Source organism: Vipera berus (assembly GCF_964194415.1).
Source record: "Vipera berus genome assembly, chromosome: 1".
NCBI classification, from domain to species: Eukaryota; Metazoa; Chordata; class Lepidosauria; order Squamata; family Viperidae; genus Vipera; species Vipera berus.
The window spans coordinates 145938439-145962374 of NC_138202.1; the positions used below are offsets into that span (position 1 = coordinate 145938439).

The 23936-nt window shown below is 36.5% G+C and overlaps 1 protein-coding gene across 1 annotated transcript in view; it reads left to right on the plus strand.

Annotated features, from left to right (window-relative positions):
- KIF5C (kinesin family member 5C) overlaps positions 1-23936 on the plus strand; it is a 102717-nt gene that overhangs the window by 17123 nt on the left and 61658 nt on the right. The window contains exons 2-4 of the mRNA XM_081325165.1: positions 7311-7401; positions 15848-15921; positions 22303-22407. Of these exons, the coding sequence (XP_081181291.1) occupies positions 7311-7401; positions 15848-15921; positions 22303-22407 (270 nt within the window). The remainder of the gene's footprint in view (positions 1-7310; positions 7402-15847; positions 15922-22302; positions 22408-23936) is intronic.

Here is a 23936-nt window from a genome sequence, read left to right on the forward strand (position 1 = left end):
ATGGGTGATGATGATGATGATGATAATTGCTTTCTCCTTCAAAGCAAGTAGCCAATTGATTAAGGTGTTTGGCATTTTTTTTTGTTTTTGCTTCAGTGACCTGCCTCAGGACTTAGCCATTGTCCACAGTGCTTTACGACCCTCAGCTGGGTCCCTGCTGCTTCCTCCCTATTTACAATATTGATTTTTCCCCTCCCTCCTAAATGAGAGAACTGACTGAAGGCTGAAAATAACATAGCAGGAATGAAGAATGAATCCCGGTGGTTGAGCTTAGAATAAAACAGGAAGAAATAGCATGCATGCATGCATGCATGCATAAATAATAAATAAATAGAAACTATAATTGATGAAGTCCTGAAAAAAAGAAGATGATGTCCAAACACAATAGGAGGAAAATAGAAGAAAAATAGTTCCTTTAAACAACATGTAATGGACAGGGCTTGCTACTGTGAGGGGGGGGGGGAAGGCACTACATAAATGAAATTGCATCACCATAGATTATTGAAAGAAGACATCTACATTATTCATGAAAAGATCAGTTCATGCTCCGAAGCTTAAGCTTTCTGTGATTGATTATTGAAGAACAGAGGATGTGAAGTCAGTTCTGATCTTCCTGTTATTGGTATAGAAAGACATAAAACTGCATGCTCTCTGTCCTGGCACTGTCTTTCTCCCCCAATTTTATGCTAGCTGCAAAATGCTGCAGGCTGCAGTTCCGCTAATCTGGGTCCTAGGGCGCTAAAAGGATTGGGTTTATTTGGTGTAAGATCAAAATGTAAAAAGGTCTTTGATCTAAAATCATAAACAATTCATTACATGAAAGCAATGTGTCTTGAAGAGCATTCCCCAACTATTCATATCATGTTTTGGGACAGACGGGTCCAGAGCAGGGGTGAGTGCGTATGCGTGTTTGTATCTTCCCTTGTTTGCTAAATTCTGTTATTTAGGTTAAAAAATGCACTTGTTTTATCTAACACTGTATTAATATGACCATTGCTTCCAGGAGCAAGAAACATCTACAAATTTTGGCTGTTTTATGTACTTTTCATTTGTCTTCACTACTTATTTCAATTCCAAATCTTGCTTCTTTCACCCAGTCTTCCGGACTATGCAGAGGACGTCAGGGAGGTGTGGGAAGATTTTTTTTTTGTTCTGAAATGCAAGGAATCTAAGATTTGCAACTTTGTAATGAGTCCGGACCTGAACACTTGAGAAAAATTCCTCTTCTCACGCTACTTAGGCTTGGATATGATAATAGTAAAAAAACAAAACAAAACAGCAAGAGGAACCTCCACAGAAGTGTGAAATGAAATAATTGTTTCTTACCATTCTGAGAAGAAACAGAAATAATACCCTTTCAGAGGTTGCTGAGAACATTTCTTGTTCCCAGCAGCCTCTGATAAATATTTTGAGAACTACACAACTTTCCCTATTAAAGAAAGAAACTGGGGTGGAAGGGGTCCCCAAGACTTGGTCCATAGACCGGCATCAGTTTGTAGGATGCCAGAAACCAGGCCGCGCAAACAAGCAAAGCCCCATCCATGGGATGCATACTGTACACAAAACCACACCCCTTCCGGTCCATGGAAAAATCTCCACGGAACCAATCCCTGGTGCCCAAAAGATTGGAAGCTGCTGGGGTATGTATTTGATAAATTACATGGTGCATCTTGTCTAAATTATCATCCTATACCATAGTTATTTTGACCTCAAGTAGCTATGGTCAGGATTAGTCAATCCATAGATTCCAATAACCATTAGAAAATTGTAAACCCCTTGCTTTAGTTCTGCTACTTGATTGCTTGATAAAGAGAATTTTAATATTTTTGTACAGCACACCTAATAACATATCTGAATCAGAAATAGGAACATGGATGTGGTGGTGCTGGTTGTGCTTCCCCTAACACATTCTGTCAGAACTGTGTCAAAACTAGAAATACATCTAAATCATCAGTAACAACAAAATATTATTTTAGGTAGGGATAGATTGTGTTTTAAGAAGCTTAAGGTGTGTTGTGATTCAGTAATTTAGACTTTTCTGAAAATTCTTTTTTTGTACACCATCCCAAACTCTATCCCTACCATGGCTTTCAGGCACCTTGCAACTAGCAGTTTTGTTACCTTGTGCAAATCCTATAGATCAGGGTCCCCAACCACCGGTCTGCAGACTGGCAACGGGCCACGGCCTGCCAGGAATTGGGCCACGCAAGCAAGCAAAGCCCATCTGCGTACATACGGGATGCAGGCAGCGCATGAAACCATGCCCCCCCACCCAGTCTGCAGAAAAATCATACTCCATGGAACCGGTCCGCAGCACCCAAAAGGTTGGGGGCCGCTGCTACAGATGATTTTTTCCCCAGAATACGTGTAATGAGAATTGTTCCATGTTTATCAGGCTAGATGCGGAGTGTTCCCTCAACTGTTTCTTCTTGCGATGGAGGGTGCATTTTATTTATGTATTTATTAGATTTTTTTGTCCCATCTTTATTACTTTACAAGTAACTCAAGGCAATGAACATGCCTTAATAAACCTTCTTCCTCCTATTTTCCCTACAACAACACTCTGTGCTGAGGAGAGAGTAACTGGCTCATGGTCACCCACTGGCTTTCATGCGTTAGGTGAGACTAGAATTCACAATCTCCTGGTTTCTAAGTCAAACCTACACACCTGTTTACTTTTGTGTTGTTAGAAATGCTCATGTTGTTGGTGAAAAGTTTTTTCTATAGAGTCGTTTGGCAGTTGGACATCCCATCAATTAAAAAAAGAATTTGTTCCCCATACTGAATGCTTTTTTTAAAAAAGATTCCCTACCCTGGCAGTGAAAATTAAAAGATAAAGAAAGCAGATACATTTATTACAGTTTGCTCTTCCACAAGATTTGGAATTGAATTGTTTCCACATTTGATGCCTGGCAAGGATGTTTTGACATATAGATAACAAAAGTTCTTATCCTTCACTGATGGTGGAGAATTAATAATAGAAACAGTACAGTAAGGGCTGCTGTACATGAGGGGGAATAAGAAATTTTTATTTCAGTAGTATTTTTTTAAGACAAACCTTTTAAATGTTTCCTTATTGTAACAGATAAAATCTGACACATACGTTTTCATACATCTTTGTCAAAAACATGTATCTTGTGATATAATTCTATACACTAATGATGAACAACAGTAAAAAGCTGATGACAGCAACTATAGCTGGTTATAATATAGCTCTTTGTTTAATGTATTTGGTTTTTATCCTTTATCTTAGCCTTGAGGAAAAGAAATAGGATGGTAGATAACAATTTATGATTATGAAATTCTTATAATTTGCATTTGCAAAGAAGTGTGTGAGCATCCATTAAATGGATTTTTTTTCAGCTCATCATAGCCTCCAGGGAAGGGATTGTGTCTAAGAGGTGACACAGTTTTAATGACAACCTAAGATGTGAAAACCCAAAAGGAGACTTGAGGGTGACTTATTGATGCTATTAACCTGGTGAAAACCGCTTGAGGAATTATGTTTTATCTTTACAACATCAATCATCTTGAATAGCATGAAAGGTTAACGTGATGTCTTTCCTTGGAGCAACTGACATATTTAATTCAGGAAGCGACCCTTAATCTAGTTTAGAGTTTTAGTTAGTTTCTTAATTAGCATATTATATTTCACCTTTCTTCTGTTGCTCATAAGGCACATAGTAGATGTTTCTCCCTATTTTACTATTCTCAAAAGCAGTCTGGTGAAACAGATTAGGCTAAGAATTGTGTTCCTGTATCAAGCAAATTCAAAGTTTACCAGTAGGCTTGGTTCATGTATCACCAAAAGCCATAAACTGTAGCTTAAGTATTATAGCAGAGTCCATCCATAATACAAAGCATAATACAAGGCCAACACTTACTTTAAAAGTAATGACTGTTAAAGATTTTAACTTGTTCCTACTGACTGAAATTACACACTGTACAAACCCATAATGTGGTTCCTTTGGTTTTGCCTTAATATGCTATGAATCTAATCAGGTTGCCTATTGTGCATGTGTTAGTACAATACATGAATGTGGCCATTGCAGCTAATTATGCAGATCTTGATTAAAACAAACTATAAAGGTGAGCTGAAGTCTGCTGATGAATTAGTGGATACATCAGCAACAATATTGAAAATGTTTGCCATTGCCATTTTACCCTTAGCGCAATACACGCCTCCAGTGGCTGCTTCAACATTACAAAGAAAGAATTCAAAGTTCAATTCCGATTGGAATTCTAGCTGAAAAACTGAGATAGAAGGACCAATGGTCTATCAAGTGTAAGGTAGATTTCCATATTCCTGAGACACAATAAGATTTGTTGCCCAAACTCTACCATCTCACAATTCAAAAACTCAAGTGCTTTTAATAGATCGCCATTCTGGCTGTCTGAACATTTTTCTTATAATGAATCTGTACTGTACTTATTTATGTTTCTTCTGTGACAAGGTCATGTGTGAGCCTTCAGAATAACCAGGGATGGAAAAAAACAAAGGAGGAAGAATTAGGCAAGGACAGTGAAGAGAAATTTTATATACATAGTCTTATTTATTCCCTAGATATAATTCCTAGCTGCGTAATGATATTAATGCTTTGTTCCAGGAGTTGCCTTGACTAAGAAAAGGTGCATTGCATTCTAGCTATCCATTTTCATTTAAAGGTTCCAATCAAAACAAACTTAGTTTTTTTAAAAAACTAAATTAATACAATGAAAGAATGATAAGGAAGAGGGGGGGAACCTCACATTTTTATGTTTCTTACAATTGTGTATCAACTCTTGAGAAGAACCTTAAATAGATGTCAGTGGAAACTGAGAACTGTACAAAAGAGATTTTTAATATTTTGATCAAATCACTTTTCCAAATTTAGGTTTTAAAAGGAGGAGCAAGGGGATGTGAAAAAACAGTGTAATGTTCCTGCTTTCTGCTATCTGATGTTTCTTGCATACAGGTTGAGTCTGATAAATAAGATAAAGTAATCTTTATTGTCATTTTTTACTGTGGGCACAACGGCTCACATCAAAAATGAAATTTAGTTGTGAAGATGAGTAGTGTCCCAGATAATCTTACGGACCCTGTTCAAACAATGCTTCTGTGCTATGTCCTGGATGGGAGGGAGGGAACTGCCAATGATCTTTTCGGCCATCCTCACCACTCTCTGCACCGCCTTCCTGTCTGAAGCAGTGATGCTTCCAAACCAGACTTGTGATGCTGTATGACAGGATGCTCTCAATCGTCCCCCTGTAGAAAGTGGTCAGAACAGGGGAAGGAAGATGAGCTTTTCTCATGTGATGCAGAAAGCATCACATGCGCCCACAGAGATCCTTCTCTGTGGGCGCTCCGGAGCTGTGGAATCAGTTGCCGGTAGAGCTCCGGATGGCGCCCGATCTTCGCTCCTTTCGTCGCGATCTCAAGACGTTTTTGTTTGTACAAGCCGGCCTAACCTGATGGGGATTGGTGGGGTTTTTATTTTTTTGTACTCTTAATTTTATTTTTGGGGTTTTATTATTGTATTAATTGTTTTAACTTGGGCAATTATTTAATCTCTTTTTAATGTTTGTACTTTGTATTTGACTTTTGCCCTGTGAACCGCCCTGAGTCCTCAGGGAGAAGGGCGGTATATAAATATTATTAAATTAAATTAAATTAAATTAAAGTGCAGGCGCTGCTGTGTCCGCTTCACCAGTTTCTCACTGTTGAATGACCAAGCCAGCCTACTCATTAGCTGCACACCCAGGAATTTGATGCTAGTAACCATCTCCACAGGTGAATCATTAATGCACAGAGAAGTGTGGCTGTGCCTGCCTTTTCTGAAATTGACAATGATCTCTTTGGTTTTACCGGTATTTAAAACTAGACTGTTTTCCTTACACCAGTTCACCAACCCCACAACCTCCTTGCTATAAGCTTCCACATTGTCATCATGAATAAGGCCCACTATTGTTGTATCATCTGCAAACTTTACAATATGGTTGGTGGGGAGCCTAGCACAACAGTCATGAGTCAACAGGGTGAACATCAGTGGACTTAGGACGCAGCCTTGAGGAGAACCTGTGCTCAAGAAAATGGTATTAGAGGTATTTGTTCCAGCTCGCACATGTTGGGGCCTGTTGGTAAGAAAATCAAGAATCCAGTTGCACAAAGGGGTGTTTAAGCCTAAAAGGCCCAGTTTGTCTACTAGACGCTGGGGAATGATTGTGTTAAATGCTGAACTGAAGTCGACAAACAACAAATGGACATGAGTATTTCTTTCCTCTAAGTGCTTCAAGCTCGGAGAACAGAAGAAATAGCATCCTCTGGAGAGTGATTTGGTCAGTAGGCAAACTGAAGCGGGTCAAATGCTGGTGGGAGGCTAGATACAATAAAGTCCTTTATCAGCTTCTCAAAGCATTTCATAATGTAGATGTCAGTTCAACCGCACGGTAATCATTGAGGCTTGTAATTGTGGACTTTTTGGGGTCTGGCAAGATGATGGCCATCTTAAAACACGATGGGACCACTGCCTGCTGCAATGAGAGATTGAAAATATCTGTAAGAACACAAGCCAGCTCATCTGCACAATCTCTAAGGACACGTCCAGGGATGTTATCTGGGCCTGCTGCTTTCCAAATGTTAACTTTCCTCAGTGTTTTCCAGACAGAGGTGACATCAAAGCTTAGCACTTGCTCATCAGGATGGGGCACAGCTTTCCTAGCAGGAGTGCTATTTGATGCCTCAAATCTACCAAAAATTGCATTCAGTTTGTTTAGGAAGTCCGTGTCGTCCTTGCATCTCGGTGGATTCACCTTGTAATCTGTAATGGTCTGGATTCCTTTCCACATTCGCCTGGTGTTTGTAGGGTCTTGAAAAAAGTTCTGAATTTTCTGGCAATGGGCTTGCTTTGCACCTTTTATGGCACTTTTCAGATTTGCTCTGGCTGTTCTAAGTGTCAGCATGTTGCCAGATTTAAAAGCCACATTCCGTGCTTTCAGCATCTTGCGGACCTAAGTCATCCACAGTTTATCATTCACCCTCACAACAATGCTTTTCAGGACACAGACATCATCTATGCACTTCTGGATATATGCAGACACTGTGGTGGTATACTCCTCAACATTTGTATGTTGATTATCAGTAGCTGTAAGTCTCTAGAATAGCTGCTAAATACAAAATGTTTCATAAAAATGACCTGTATCGCTAATCATATTTAGTGTATCTCTTAGTAATTTGTAATCCACAATGAGTATGTGTTTGTTTCATACGTATGTTTTGTTTTTAATCATATTTTTGGCTTTTTTCTGAAAATGCCTTTTTTTTTTCATTTCAGCAAGGGAAACCCTATGTTTTTGATAGAGTATTGCCTCCCAATACATCCCAGGAACAAGTTTATAATGCCTGTGCCAAACAAATTGTTAAAGGTAAGAGTTTTTTAAACAACTATTTTTGTGGTAGAGTAGTTGGTGCTGAGCAGAAGTAGGGAATACGTAGAAAGCTCATGTAAAAGGGACGGGCAAATTGTAAAGGGTCTGCTGGTTTTGGGTGTGTGTGTGTGTGGGTTGTTTCTCCTGATGTGTGAGTGTATAAATTTATAGAAATATTTTTAAAAATAAAATTTAGATTCCTCTGGAAGCTGATGGATGTTAACAAGGGTTGATGAGCCTCCTTTTTCTAAGTGGTAGAAGACATGAAAAATCATGCAAATAATTAGAATAATGACACTCTTTTTGATGCCATGTCCAGTTCAAGAAAATTCAGGAGATGACAATGTGACTATTTGCACAGAATAAATGAATGAGCATGCTGGTTTCTGTCAGGGTTTCATCTGTAACACTGATGTATTCTCTTAAAAAAATTGAGTCAATAAACTATCATTTGTTTTCCTTGCTATTATCTGCTCTGGGATAAGATCTCAAGTAAGGGCCATGTTCTGGAGAAGGCTGATTAATTTACATAAACCAGCATTCTCTGGTGTTGATTCTCCTGTGAGATTATAGTAGTGCTTATGACCATGGAGTTTCATGGCTGAATATCTTAAATGTATTACAATTTTAATGTTACAGGCTCTCTCCGAACCTCCTTTTAGCTACATGTATTACCTTTTTTGTTATATTTCTTAATTTATGTAGTATAATTAGCAAGAATATTTTGTATAATAGTGAACAGAAAGTAGCTGAAGCAGTATATTATGCATTAACTTGCAGATTAACCAATATTGAGACAGTTGGTTAGAGCTCTTTATGTAAAATGATTTACTGTAACTTCTCCATTATGCTGTTGACATGATTATAGTTTATCCCTTAGCTATTTATACTGCAGATGTGAAACACTTTTCATAGTTCCAAAAGAAGAGAAAATGTGTAGCTCAGAGCTGAACTATGCAATCCTTGGTGCTCTCTGAATTTGGTTGTTTGCTTGTAGACTTTTCATTACCCACTTAGGTAACATCATCAGTGTGAGTGAGTTTGGGTTTGTTCCCTGTTTACTCTCCCTTTTGTGAATTGGAATTGAGTGAGTGTAATATAAAGTTAGGAAACAAGGCATTACGGATGTATAGCTCATAATTTAGGCCATCTTTTATGAGATAACTCTGCTATTTAGTGTGAATGGTTTATTAAACTGAATGATTAAAAATACTTATTTAATTCTAATTGTCATCCATCAAGTAATTAGCACCACATTAGTGAGCTCTATTAGGGCAGTTCACTGAGGAAAAAATATATTCAAGGTTCGAAGTACGGTTCTTTACAGGATAATTTCTCACTACATAATTTCTCACTACATGATTTCAAATAAGCGTTACTATTTGTGTAATGAGTTTGATTCTGATATGTGTCAAGAGTGACTTTTAAAATTTCCGATAAAATGAAACATTAGTGAGTATTAATCATTGTTAAATGCTGTGGGCATTTAGTATCATTGCAAGGTTTGGTTTGTTCAGATAACAAGATTTACATCTGCAATTTTTCAGACCTGCTTGAAAACGTGAGACAATTCAGTTAATAGCTTTTCCTTTCCCTCCCCATGAATCATTTAACATTTTCTCATATTCTCAGGGAAGCTGGACTCTTGGGTCCATTCTTGTAATTGGTGTGAATCTGGTAACACTTAAAAGTTATGCTCATAATAGAGGGTCTTTTTGTTCAGTAAGTGCATTACTTATTTAAGGTTAAACCAGTACAGGCAGTCCTCGATTTATGACCACAGTTGAGCCCAAAATTTCCATTGCTAAGTGAGACAGTTGTTAAGTGAGTTTTGCCCCATTTTATGACCATCCTTGCCACAGTTGTTAAGTGAATCACTACAGCTGTTAAGTTAGTAACATGGTTGTTAAGTGAATCTACGTTCCCCATTGACTTTGCTTGCCGGAAGGTCGCAAAAGGTGATCACATGACCCCGGGATACTGCAACCATCATAAATATGAGCCAGTTGCCAAGCATCCGAAGTTTGATCAAGGGACCAAAGGGATGCTGCAACGATTGTAAGTGTGAAAAATGGTGATGAATCACTTACAGTATTTTCAATGCCATTGCAACTTTGAACAATCAGTAAATGAATGGATGTAAATCAAGGAATACCTGTGGTATAAGATTGAGGTCAATAGAAGAAGGGGATGACAGAGAATGAGGTGGCTGGATGGAGAAATCTCCAGTATACATAGGCTGATAGCATTTTGTCTTTTTGTTATAGCTGTTTACAGAACATGTAACTATGTTCAATTTTCACTTTCACACACAAACATGGATCTGAAGTAAATCTGGAAACTGAACTTGCTGCAATCTTGAATTTTTTTTGTTAAAAAAGAAGAACTTGGAACAAATTTACAGGTGTAATTGTTTACTGGATTCTTCTCGATCTCAGTGTATAAAATATTAACAACCCAAATAGTTTATTTGCATAGCTAACTCTGTTGAATTGTGAGGGAAATTAGTCTTAAAGTCAAAATTTATTTTACTTTGTCATTGATATGTAGGAGAAAGTCTAGCCAAGTTAGGGAGAGGACTCAAATGGGGAATTAGTTGGGAATCCCTACATGAGCACAAGAAGGTGAAGTTGAACTCCCCTTGAATGCCATTGAACCTTATCTAGTCTCTACCAGGTGCAAAACATCAGTTTGAGAAAATTCCTGTTTGTAGGGTTGAGTAATAAAACAGCTAATTGAACCCTTCATGTGTGGGTCTGGTTGTTTGTGCCTTACAGATAGTAGCTACTGTATATAGCCTTGTATAAGCCCACCAGCAGATAAACGTATCCTTGAATTTTTAACCAAAATTCCATAAAAAATGTGCAACTGACCTGCATTTTTCATAGCATTTTGGTTAAAAATTGGAGGGTTTGCTTAGCCATAGGTAGGCTCATATGGAAATACATGGGTTATATAGGTACTTTAAAAAGATATGGTCAAATATATTCATGGACAAGTCCATCTGTAGATACGCCAGACCCAATTTTTGGAATGTATTTTGGCATCTAAAATTCTCAGTTTATCTGAAAGTACATACAGTAGATACTAATATACTGTATCTGCAGTAGATACTAATATACTGCATCTGCTGCTTTATATAGACATAAAAAAATCTGGACTCGGACCCAAGAAAGTCTATTTTTTAACAAATAAATTAGTTTCCCCCCTAAAAAAATTATTTCCATGACTTCTAATTACTGCTCTTTATGTAGTCTATAGTCCTGCAGGTATAAAGTATGAATTGTCCTTGCCCTGATAAAGAGTCAGGAGGCATTTGGGAAAGCATTAACAACCCCTCGGTTTTGCTCAATTGATTAGGAAATAGGCAGCCAGATCACCAGGTCAGAGAATGGGCATTAGAGAAAAATTAAGGGTTCAGAAGTGGGGCTAGAGTTGCCGGTCCCTTTTCTTCCTGTTCTAAAATAGTGTCTCCTGTTTTTCTTGGTCCAGTGGGGATTTTAAGTGGGCAAGTCCATCTTGGCTAACATAGCTCCACTTTTTTTTACATTAAACTTTAAAAAGTCACAATTTGTAGGAGGTGAACATGCTAGCCTGATGGTGGGGTTAAATGCACCATCAGTTTGGAATCATTACATTCCAATCTAGCACCAATTTGGCTTGATCATTAGTAGATCAGATTCTTCCATTTTAGTTAGCATGTAATAAACTTTTAGTGCTTTGAACCTAACTCCAGTTCCTTATTACTTGGGCCTGACATAATTAACATTCTATATTACTTCATAAAATTATATATAAATTGGGAAAGAACTAGAAAATAAGCAGCCAAAGCACACTTGAAACAAAAAACAAAAAATAACTTCACAAAAGTAAAATTACCCTTCTCTCTCTCTCTCTCTCTCTCTCTCTCTCTCTCTCTCTCTCTCTCTCTCTCTCTCTCTCTCTCTCTCTCTCTCTCTCTCTCTCTCTCTCTCTCCCTCCCTCCCTCCCTCCCTCCCTCTCTCTCCCTGTATTTTAAAGAACAGGAAAAAATATCAGGCTGTTAAAATTATTTAATTGTCCTCAACATTATAATGCAATATTGAAATAATAAATTAGTACAGAATCATATCGGCCAATCTCCTCTCCTCTTTGATACAAAGAAAACTCAGAGGCCGATAATTGATGAATTTTGTTAAGCCTACTTAATAGAATATTGTGCAGAGAAGCTCCAGTGCTCTTCTCAATTTCTTGAGGACAAGAGATGGTAAATACATCTCAGCAGCATTCAAATTATTCAAAGCCATTTTAAATTATTTTAGCCCAGCTCCTCTACAGTGTGCAGCTATGTTTCCCAACTATGTCCCACTGAGATAGAGCCAGTCTAAGTTTCTTCATGCAGCAATGATAATACAACAATAACAATTTGATTTACAGTATAATTTTCAAATTGAAGGAAGTTAACATAATTTTCATAGCTTGAACTATCTTTTCCTGTTCTTTAAATGAATGTAATGTAAAATAACTTAGGAATACAAGTATTTTTCCATGAAGATATAATCATCTTTTTCCAACAATCCCATTTTGATATAGCCAAGGATCTTAATAGACTGAAATACAATCTATGTACATTAAATATAATATATCTAATATAAACTTTTTCTCAATGTAGCTGTTAAAATCTTAGCATCAATAATTAAGAGAGACTTTGGTCAATAGCAGATACACTCATAAGATCATTATCAGACTTCAACATTATGATAATGTAAGCTTTGTTGTATGAAGATGGCATTTTTATAAAAACCTGAAATATCTTTGAAAATATAGGAAATATTTCACCTTGATTTTGTTTATATGGTTATTTCATCTAGTGCACAGATTTCATCGCATCAGTAGTATAACAGATATTTCTGAAATGTTGGGAGTGCAGCCAACTCAGCTGACTGAACATCTAAAATTTCTGGACTTTAAACATGTCTGCTCTCTAGCTATATCTTCCCATGTAGGATATAATCTTATAGAAATTAAAAAGAAAAAATATAAGTAATTGCTTCAGAGGAGGCTGTCAGAACTCTGTATTAATCAGTGAGTAGATGGGATCAACAAGATTGTATGTAGGTATATACAATTATAGATTTCTAATATTTGGTAATTAAAGGTTACTTAGCCTGGGATGCACGAGCAAAAGAAATTAGGGGTAGTATTACACTCCCCGGTCCTGTCTAATGTTGTTGTTTTTGTTTTTTTGGTGTCTAGGATGTTTTGGTGTTTTTCTATTTGATGCACTTTTCAGTATGTTGTAATAATGTTCTTGTTTTTTTAATTTAAAATTTGTTTAATAAAATTAAAAAAAACACAAGATTGTATGTAGGAGTACAGCAGGCTGTTGGGATGATTCCTAAGCAGGATTTTAGTGCTTGGATATTTTTCTATCCATGATATCTATCCATTTTTCTGAATACATCTTTAATTTTTCATTCAGGTTAAAAGGTATTAATTCTGAATTCATAGCTATAAATCTTTCACAAAATTATGCAACTGCAATTTTTATTATTAAATTTATTTGCTGCCCATCTCACAATTTGAGTAACTCTGTGCCTTGTTAATCCAGAGCTGTGTTTTTTTTGAGGGGGAGTGGGGGATTTAAATCTGTTGCTTCATTGAGTTTCCAAATTGCTTAAACTAAACCTGCAGTGCTCTATAGATACATGAAGTAACGTTCTTTGGTTTATAAAAGTTGGCCAGGTCGTGAATAGGAGATAGTGATGGCTATTGAAAAAGAAAAAAAGAGAGCAATTGATTAGAAAACTTTCAAAAGATGACCAGTTTCTTTTCAACATTACCACCTATGTTTCTCTTACTCTTGAATACCTAATCTTTTGGGTTTTAAGGGCTGTACATGGCTGAAAAGAATGCAAGAGCTGTAATCCATTAGGAGGATAGGATGAGGAACAATGGATGAAACCAGAACACAGACTAATTAATTAAATTGAAATGCTATTACTTTGTCTAAATAAAAGGAATTAATTTCCAAATATTTGATAATTTTATTTCTTGGTCACATTCAACACTTCAGTTTTAAAAAGTTTTGAAGATCATACCCTAGAGAGTGAAAAATTGTTAGTTCAACATCTCTGCACAAACTGTTGCTATTCTGTTTGTGTAAAAATCCATTGGGATGAGTAGAAAATAATCTTGCTTAAGTCCAGAATTTGCATTGCTCAGCCAAGGTAACGTTATAGATTCTATTTCACCCTGTTCTCTCTTACACACTTTCTTTCTTCTTGTGTCATCATGAGATAGTGTTTAGAGCCATTACATTCACACAGAGAAGAATATGCATGTGTGCACACTATCCCTATGAATGAATGAAGAAACCCTGCTGAAAATACTGAAATAATTCTAAAAACATATCTCTTCAATGCATTTTAGCTTGGGAGAGTCAGCACCACTTCTTTGGACAGCTCCTCAAATATAAAAAAAACAACACCCAAATCCTGCTTTTAACTGCTTTAAATCATTATTATTTAGCACTACATTTATCCCCAAACAATCTTTGGTTTACTAAAACACACCGGTTAATCAATTTATGCAGAAATTGGAAGAGTTGAACATATTTTATTTCAATAAATATGTCAACAGCTTGTGAAATCAAAGCATCTAGCAGGTTACCAAAATTGTTTAATATGCTTACAGCACATTTTTTGTTTATTTATATTTTGATTTTAAAATATCCTAAGGTTTTTGGATCTAATGAACATGATACTGAATTCCATTTCTCAGAAATTTAAAGGCATAGCACTTTATCTTACTATTAGACTTATTGACAGTTCAAAAATAGATAAGAATAATTTGGGATGTTATTTTACTATTTATAATTAAACACATTCAGCAGAAGGGTAGATGTAAAACTCAGCATATTTTTTTTTGTATTGTAGATCAGTATTTAAAATGGGCAAACTTATTTAAAGCACAAATGTCTAGAATACAGCTGCCCTTCAGTGTTATTTTGATTTGTATGGAAAGCTATGTCAGTTCTTGTTCCCTGTGCATTGCAGAGTACAGCATGAAATTGCTTTCCTTTCCAATTACTTGACTGATGAAATCCCTCTCCATAAACCTGCATGCTTTTTAAAATCAAATTAACTTTCACAAAATAGTGTGTAGCCAAGATAGTGAATATTTGTGAACATTTCCTAATTGTAGGTGTTACAGATATTCGGATTACCACATTTTATCTGAATTATAAGTAACTATTTTTTATCCTCTTATCTACAGTGTTATTGAAATTAAGCTGACAAAACAATTTTAAATGTGGGAGGTAGGGTGGGGTTGTTTTTTTTTTGTAGTACAGGAAGAACAGTACACAGTGTAAGATGTAGATGTGACTGTGTGCATGAATTTGTGGCTTGTCTTCACCAAAAGACATAGGATGTTACAAGGTAAATTATCACTCTCATTTTCTTAGATTATATATATTTTTTCCTATCAGCCATTGTCCTCAAGGATAGACTTTTAGTAACTAAAGCCATAAAGCCAAGGAGCCTTGGTGGAGCAGTGGGCTAATGCCTCCTTAAGTAACACCAGCTGCCTGCAATTATTGCAGGTTCGCATCCCACCAGGCTCAAGGTTGACTCAGCCTTCCATCCTTCCGAGGTAGGTAAAATGAGGACCCAGATTGTTGGGGGCAATAAGCTGACTTTGTAATAATGCCACTGGGGGGGGGCGAAAGCCCTAATAAGCAGGCATATACATAGAATGAAGGCTATTGCTAAGCACATTGGTTTGTGCTTAAATTGTAAGCCGCCCTGAGTCTTCGGAGAAGGGCGGGATATAAATGGGATTAAAATAAAATAAATAAAATAAATATATTCTGGCCAAATTCCATTTCATTTAAATCTGCTTTCATCTTCCAGGATGTAATTAAGACATTCTAACAGTTAAAAAGTAGACATTTTACCAATATCTTTCATGGAGGTAGGGGGAAAAAAGGTGCTGAGATACTTGCTATGTGATCCAGGTTTGTTTCCATTCTCCCTGGAATCTGAGCTGTAGTAAAGTCTCTTCCTTGACCACCAGCCTTTTCCTAACAATCTTTCCTCAATCTTGTCCTTGTTTTCTCAGATCAGGTTTTTCGGGATAGAACTGTGAAGTAGTTTGTCATTGCTTTTTTCCATAGGGAACTTTTTTACCAATGCTTTTTTACTGAAGGGATCATTATTTAGAAAATCATAAAGGCTGTTACTGCCTATATTAGATCTGGATGTTGAGAAATATTTATTTGTGTTTAACTTTCTTGGCAACAGGATACACTTTCCACTAGGTGTCTGTAACTGTTTTCTTAATTCTTTCCTCTTTTCTTATTAAATAATGACTAATTCATATAATACCATTTTTCCTTTGGTGATTTGTACCGGTAGCACTTCATAACAGTAAGAGATTTCTATTGTGTTTTTTTTAACAGATGTTCTTGAAGGCTACAATGGAACTATTTTTGCATATGGTCAAACATCTTCAGGAAAAACACATACTATGGAGGTAAGACTGAAATTTAAAGTTGATGTAAAGTTTAAAGCTGCCTTTCACTGCTGATGTGCTTGTCCCAGGAAAAGATGCAGTTACTTTAAAGAGATGCAGTTAGATGCACAGGTTTAGTTTTCTATGAACTGTGTAAAAATGGAATATCCTAGATCAGAGCTTCCCAACTTTTCTGGGTTGGTGGCCCGGAGGGAAAGGGAGAAGCAGGGAAATATGCTCTCACATTCCCGGGGCCCAGTGGCCAATAGGCCACAGCCCGGTACCAGGCCACGGCCGATAGGTTGGAGACCCCTTTCCTAGATATCAAATCTCTTCCAAATTGAGACGGGTAGAAATAAGGATTTTCCACAGTGGCCAGGCTGCAAACCTGTCTCCTGATCATCTGGATAGCTGCGGGAGGCCATGATAATGTCACCAGAAGAATTGGGAGAATTTGGGAGATGTAAGGGGGAAAAGTAAAGGTGGGAGGCCCCAGGGGACAAAAAAGTTCTATACTTATCTTTATCCCCACAAAAAGGAATGAAATTAGGCAACAATCTTTCACTATCAAAATAATTGGATTATAGTGGTGTGGTTGTGGGGTTTTTTCTAGATTTCCAGGACATGTTACCTCTACTTCCATACTTCCCAAAAAAAGGGCCATTTTGCCACCCAATTGCACCTTCTTAAGATGTGAATGAGTTTCCTGTGGTCCTAGGGCTACATCTTACCTATCCGTTTTTAAACTATATTTTGGTGATTTGTTTGCATTTTACATCATTAAGAAAGAAGCAGTCCCTCAAATTATCTGAAGGAGGGGTGAAATAAAGCCGCGTTAATAAATAGACATTCTGTTTGCCATAAAAGGGAGAACAATCTTTTTTTTAATAAAGCAATTGATTTTCCCAATAGAATGTCTCCAATTCTCATTAACACCTTTCCTTGTTACCTTTCAGAGAACAGATTTGTAGTAGTGTCAGACAAAGGGATTGTCTTCAATTTCTCTATAGGGAAATGACACATAGATCATGTTGGCAGTTACAGGCTCAGATTGCAATAGGGAAAAAAGGAGAAAGGCATCAGTAGCCTCTTTTTATATGTGTCTCATTACAAGGATTTAAATCTATCATTTGGTAGATGCTTTTAAATCCTCTTTTTAATTTAATCCTTCTTATGTAATGTAAAACTTCCTTTTCAGAGGGAAGTCTCTGCAAGGATGGGGAATTACTATGAAATACTTCTTATTTCAAATGTTAATCCTTCAAGATTTTCAAGCAATAAATAGCACATGGGGATTTTGTTTGCCACGTCCTCCAAAAAGACTATAGTAACATAAAAGTAAATCTGACAATCTGCCTCTGAAGGTATTATAAAAGGACCTTCATTTTAAATTATGCACTCATATTCTAAATTGGGCCCTTTTTAGAAATTCTCAAATGGATATAGTCAACAACGAGTCATTTAGTCTTAAGACACTTGGGAAACAGTAGCCAAATCATTTCTTCCTAACCAAGTATATATTGCAGTGTAATATGTAGTGTCATCACAGTCCTCTATCTTGTTAGAGGAATGTTGTCTATTACTGGAATACCCTTTTATTTAAAAATGTTTGCTTCCCACGTCTTCCTTGCAGACAGACAATTTAAAAGACAGTGTCAGAGTCAGACAGCTATTCCATATTCTGTTTTTCGTTTTTAATTTTCTTAATTGATTAGGTTCAAATTCTGTGACTCTCCATGCAAAAAAGAGCTGCAGCTGAGAAATATGAAAGGGATTGATGTGCTAGATTTTTTTGTGAAGTAGTGTAAGGAGCTAGGAATATTACACTGCTCAGGTATTGGCATGCTTCTCCATGTAAAGCACTGAATTGGATCAAAAAAATGTCTCAAAAATAGTTTAAAATAATAAATGCAGTTTTATGTGGCAGCAGCCATTCTAGAGTTAATCTAGAAGATAAAAAAATGGAGTCTACCTAATTGCATTCTTAATTTTACCTCCCCAAATATATTTATAATTATCAGTACTGCTTGACTGGCTTGGTTGATGTTCAACTCAGAGGTTAACATGTTCTGGATGGTATAACTTCTGCCCTTTGATTATCTAAACCAAGGACTATTTTTCATTTTTACCAGCTCTGCATATCTTCCAGTAGTCCAAATATAGTTATAGCATAAGGTCCCACAGAGACCAATTTGGTAGCTACTTTGGTGTTTGAATAATTTTAAATATTTTGGAATTACTATTCCAAGTAAATCTTCTTTATAGAATAACCATTTTAGAAATGTTTTCTAATAAAGATATAAATAGATGGTTAAAAATTGAAATATATGCATGATGTAAGTGAGTAGAATGGAAACTTTATTGATTTAGTCACCTGACCATATCAAAATTATATAACCAATACAAATGTGCAAGAAAATACAACGAAAGCAGAAGATATTTATAATAATTTGTCACCCTTACAATGAGCCCTTTGATTTACAATAAGTCTTACTAGTGACATGCAAGTTTGTCCCTTATAAAAAGTAAGACAGTCTTAGAAATGCTGTAAACATGAATGGCTATTAAGAATATTGATGTTTGAGATCAGGTCAGCCATGGCAAAAGGAATCTGGATTCTCTAAAACTGCAGAAAGAATTTCTGATTAAAATGTATTTTGATTTACAATTTGATCCAGATACATTAGTAGCCTCTAAAACATGTAGATCGCAGTCAGTGTTAAATTGTGTTCTGAATACTAAATCTACAATGTTTTAAATAAGCAATTATACATTGTATTGTCAGGGTGGATATCAATTATTTGCAATAACTTTTGAATTAAAAAAATGGGTTATCCCATATTAAATCAATGATTAAACTCTTAAAGACGATTATCTTAAAGGCATATCTTAAGCTCTCAAAATGTGACTAACAACATTTTTTCATGTTTTTGCACTATCTTAGATAATATTTTAATAGGCTTGTCAACTTCATTATTCTAGAATGGTGATGGCGAACCTTTTAGACACTGAGTGCCCAAAAACCACCACCACCCCTTGCAGGGCCACTTACTGCCTCCATAGCAGACCGCCCATGCGGCCCTGCAGTGCCATGCCGGCCACACCCTCCTCCCGCACCCCTCAGCATCATCTACATGTGATGGGGCGTGAGGGTGGAGTCCTGTCCCTGCTGCCCGGCTGCCATGTCCTTGGCTGCATTGCTCCGCGCAGGCCACGTCCAGGGGCAACTCTCCTCCAGGGGGGCTGCTGGTGAGGAGGGGGCCACGTAGGGAGGTGGGGCTGGGGCAACGGCATGCGTGCCCACAGAGAGAGCTCTTGAGTGCTGCCTCTGGCATGTACAGTCATGCTCAAAATTGTTGGCACCCCAGAAATTTTTCCAGAAAATCAAGTATTTCTCACAGAAAAGTATTGCAGGAACACATGTTTTGCTATACACAGGTTTATTCCCTTTGTGTGTATTGGAACACAACAAAAAAAAGGGAGGAAAGAAAGCAAATTGGACATAATGTCAAACAAAACTCCAAAAATGGGCCGGACAAAATTATTGGCACCCTTTCAAAATTGTGGGTAAACAAAATTGTTTCAAGCATGTGATGCTCCTTTAAACTCACCTTGGGCAAGTAACAGGTGTGGGCAATATAAAAATCACACCTGAAAGCAGATAAAAAGGAGAGAAGTTCACTTAGTCTTTGCATTGTGTGTCTGTGTGTGCCACACTAAGCATGGACAACAGAAAGAGGAGAAGAGAACTGTCTGAGGACTTGAGAACCAAAATTGTGGACAAATATCAACAATCTCAAGGTTACAAGTCCATCTCCAGAGATCTAGATTTGCCTTTGTCCACAGTGTGCAACATTATCAAGAAGTTTGCAACCCATGGCACTGTAGCGAATCTCCCTGGTCATGGACAGAAAAGAAAAATTGATGAAAGGTTGCAACGCAGGATAGTCCAGATGGTGGATAAGCAGCCCCAAACAAGTTCCAAAGGAATGCAAGCTGTCCTGCAGGCTCAGGGAGCATCAGTGTCAGCGCAAACTATCCGTCAACATTTAAATGAAATGAAACGCTATGGCAGGAGACCCAGGAGGACCCCACTGCTGACACAGAGACATAAAAAAGCAAGATTACAGTTTGCTAAAATGTACTTGAGTAAGCCAAAATCCTTCTGGGAAAACGTCTTGTGGACAGATGAGACCAAGATAGAGCTTTTTGGTAAAGCACATCATTCTACTGTTTACCGAAAATGAAATGAGGCCTACAAAGAAAAGAACACAGTACCTACAGTGAAATGTGGTGGAGGTTCAATGATGTTTTGGGGTTGTTTTGCTGCCTCTGGCACTGGGTGCCTTGAATGTGTGCAAGGCATCATGAAATCTGAGGATTACCAAAGGATTTTGGGTCGCACTGTAAAGCCCAGTGTCAGAAAGCTGGGTTTGCATCTGAGATCTTGGGTCTTCCAGCAGGACAATGACCCCAAACATACGTCAAAAAGCACCCAGAAATGGATGGCAAGAAAGCGCTGGAGAGTTCTGAAGTGGCCAGCAATGAGTCCAGATCTGAATCCCATTGAACACCTGTGGAGAGATCTTAAAATTGCTGTTGGGAAAAGGCGCCCTTCCAATAAGAGACCTGGAGCAGTTTGCAAAGGAAGAGGGTGTGCAACCAAATATTAAGTTAAGGGTGCCAATAATTTTGTCCGGCCCATTTTTGGAGTTTTGTTTGACATTATGTCCAATTTGCTTTTTTCCTCCCTTTTTTTGTTGTGTTCCAATACATACAAAGGGAATAAACCTGTGTATAGCAAAACATGTGTTCCTGCAATAGTTTTCTGTGAGAAATACTTGATTTTCTGGAAAAATTTCTGGGGTGGCAACAATTTCGAGCATGACTGTATGCCATAGGATCGCCACCACTGTTCTAGAACTATAAAATAAGAAAGTGGGCACTCAAGATATAATGATATGAAATTGTCTTGCTATTCCTCCATTTTGATTTAATATATGCAAGCTGATTAATTAGGTTTAACAAAAAACCTAATTTGGTTTTGGTTTGAATGTAATTTTGAATCTTATGCAAACATTTTGGAAATTTCTGTTCACATGAAAAACAAGAAATTCTATTGTTCGCAGATGATGATAAAAAAGCTTATTTTTTTACAGTGGAAAACTAGTGCCACCCTAGAATTTCAGGAAATTGCAGGTTATCCAGATAACCCAGATATTTCATTTCTTATCATGATTTTCCCCCCTCTAACCTCCATGTCAGAAAAGAGTTCAATCAATTTTATGTTTTATATTCTTAATTCTGAAACCGAATAAATGTATATTGAATTCCTCACATTGGACTATAATGTGAGGAATTGAGATAGAAATTTCTGAAAATTGGTTTGCATCAATCTGCTTCTTTTGAAATCTGACGTTAGTACTCTTGAGTCCTATGCACTTTATTCCCTGCAATTTGTCTCCATTCATTTTCTCTTATATTCTTTATTACCAAGCACTTTGCGAAGTATTTGAGTCTGCCTGAACATCCTGTATGTGAATATCTTTTCGTAGCCCTGCAGAGTAATAATCAGTGAATTTTTATATCTTTTCAGTTTTAAATTCCATGTGTGCAATGAAAAATATTAGGTTCTGATGTTTGCAGCATTTTTCATTTTGTGGGGAGGATTTGTATGATGTCCTTTGTTCTTGAAATCATTCTGTGTATCCCTGGTTACATGTACATATGTTCAAATTAAGAGCCCGGTATTTCAGCCAGAATGACCACGATCTTAAAATCATGAGGTGAAAGAGGACAAACCACATTTTCCATTTCTTATTTTCATATTACATGCTTTTGGTATGTTTCTACTATTGATGCCAATAGAGTTTCATTATTGTAGCCCTGGCTAATTTCTACTTCTGGGGAAAAATGAAAAAAGGCATGTAGTCAGGAAAAATATTTTTATCTTTTTTTTTCTTTAAAGGTCTGAGTAAAGCAAAGGAAGCTGATTGTGCAGGCAGACGCTGCTGGCATTAAGCCTGACCAAGCAATCAGCAGATTTTATTATACTTCCATCTTCCATTCTTCCATTTCTCATTAATTTCTTACTCTTAAGTAATTCAGTTTTAGTATTTAAGATGGAAGTCTCCCTTTTATTTGTTTTGAATAGCCTGGCTGACATTATTACTCTATGTTAAAAAATAATGACTTGGTTTTGGCTTTGCTAGAGCTGGAGGTGAACAGTGGATTGATATTGGACTCCTTCGTAGAAATTCTGTGGCACTGTTTAATACCAGTATATTAACATCAATATAAATTAGCCATCTTAATTAGGCTTTTGCTTGAATAAGTAGCAGATGACTACTTTAATTTCCACAAAATGATATGATTAACTTCATTTTCTTTTTGCACTTTTAGGGGAAGCTGCATGACCCACAGCTGATGGGAATAATTCCAAGAATTGCACATGACATCTTTGATCACATTTATTCCATGGATGAAAATCTAGAATTCCATATAAAGGTAACATCATATAATGATCAAACTGTGTGTGTGTGTGTGTGTGGGGAAACCCCATTGTGAATGTGGTAACCTCTTTCCTTGACATTTACTATTCTCCTTAGGTATGCATTTTTGTTCCTCAAAGAATAAATTTGGGTTTATGGTTTATCACCACACAGTTGCTAAGAAAAGATTCTTCCCTCCCATGCATCCATTTTTTGGCACAATGACTTTTTATATCTGCATTGTCGGTACTAAAAGTGGATATTGAGTGATTAATTTCCTCAAATGTAGCTTCAAGAAAATTAAACCAAGTAGTGAAATAAAAAAGAAATCTCAATCAGTGCAATATCTGGACATAATATCTCTAGTAACTCAGTTTTCTAGACAAAATGAACACACTTCTTTTGGAGTATAGTAAGCATCAGCAGTATATTTGGAGCTAGTTCAGTCTCTATTTTATTATGGAAAGGAAATAGTTACATGTCACTCCAGAACATGCTATCAAAATTTAGGAGTTTAGTACATTCTGCCTTTCATTGAGCTACTGGATGATCCTGGGATTATGCTTGATTTGATAGAATTAGCATTGCACTGTGTAGATAAAATGTTTTTTGATTGGCATAACATTGAGGTATATTCATAGTAAAATAACAAGCACAATTAAAACAACAAAAAAGCAATTTGTTTTTTTAAAAGAATACACTTTATGTAATAGCAATTATTTGGATTGGGCCATTTTTTTATTGCTTTGCTAGAAAAAATAATGTCCTCATCAATAAGAGTGCACAAAATGTTACTTAGATTACACATTTATGTCAAAAACTTGATCTATATGTATTTTAAGACAGAGTAATATTCAGCATTTTTTCTAAATTATATAAACATTTCTTGATGGATTAGCACCACTAGATTTTGGATTTAAAGAAACAGAACTTCTTTGTAAGATAGTCATTGACTCTAATAATTTTTTATATACCATAGCCTTTTTTAAACTGTCTGGATGTTAAATAAAACACTACACTACATATGTTTTCCATAACCTCTTAAATGCAAAAATAGAAGAGAAATGTATTTCTAATTAGGCTGTTCAGATATTCTTAAATTTATCCTAAGTGAGGTCATATAATAAAATCGACTTAGCTTCATATTGCTAGGACAACATATATAAATGAACATTAGTCAGTAACTGGGCAATCTGAATATACAAAAGGAGTGTCATTTGAAAACAAAGATGTTTTGGCTCTGAAACAAATGTTTATGCAATGTATGCTTTTCTGGATAAAATGTCATTGTTGAAACATTGCTCTTTAAACGAAAATAAATGAATAAGAACTTATTCAGACACGTAGATATCCTTATATGATGAAAAAATGGGAAAGGCAAAAAATTAATTATATGAAAAATATGGATGTGTGTGCGTGCGTGCGTTCTCTCTCTCTCTCTCTCTCTCTCTCTCTCTCTATCTATCTATCTATCATCTAAATTTCTTCCAGGCTCTGTTTTTTGTGGTTTGATTTCTGTTGCCCAAGCATCTTCTTATCTTCCTG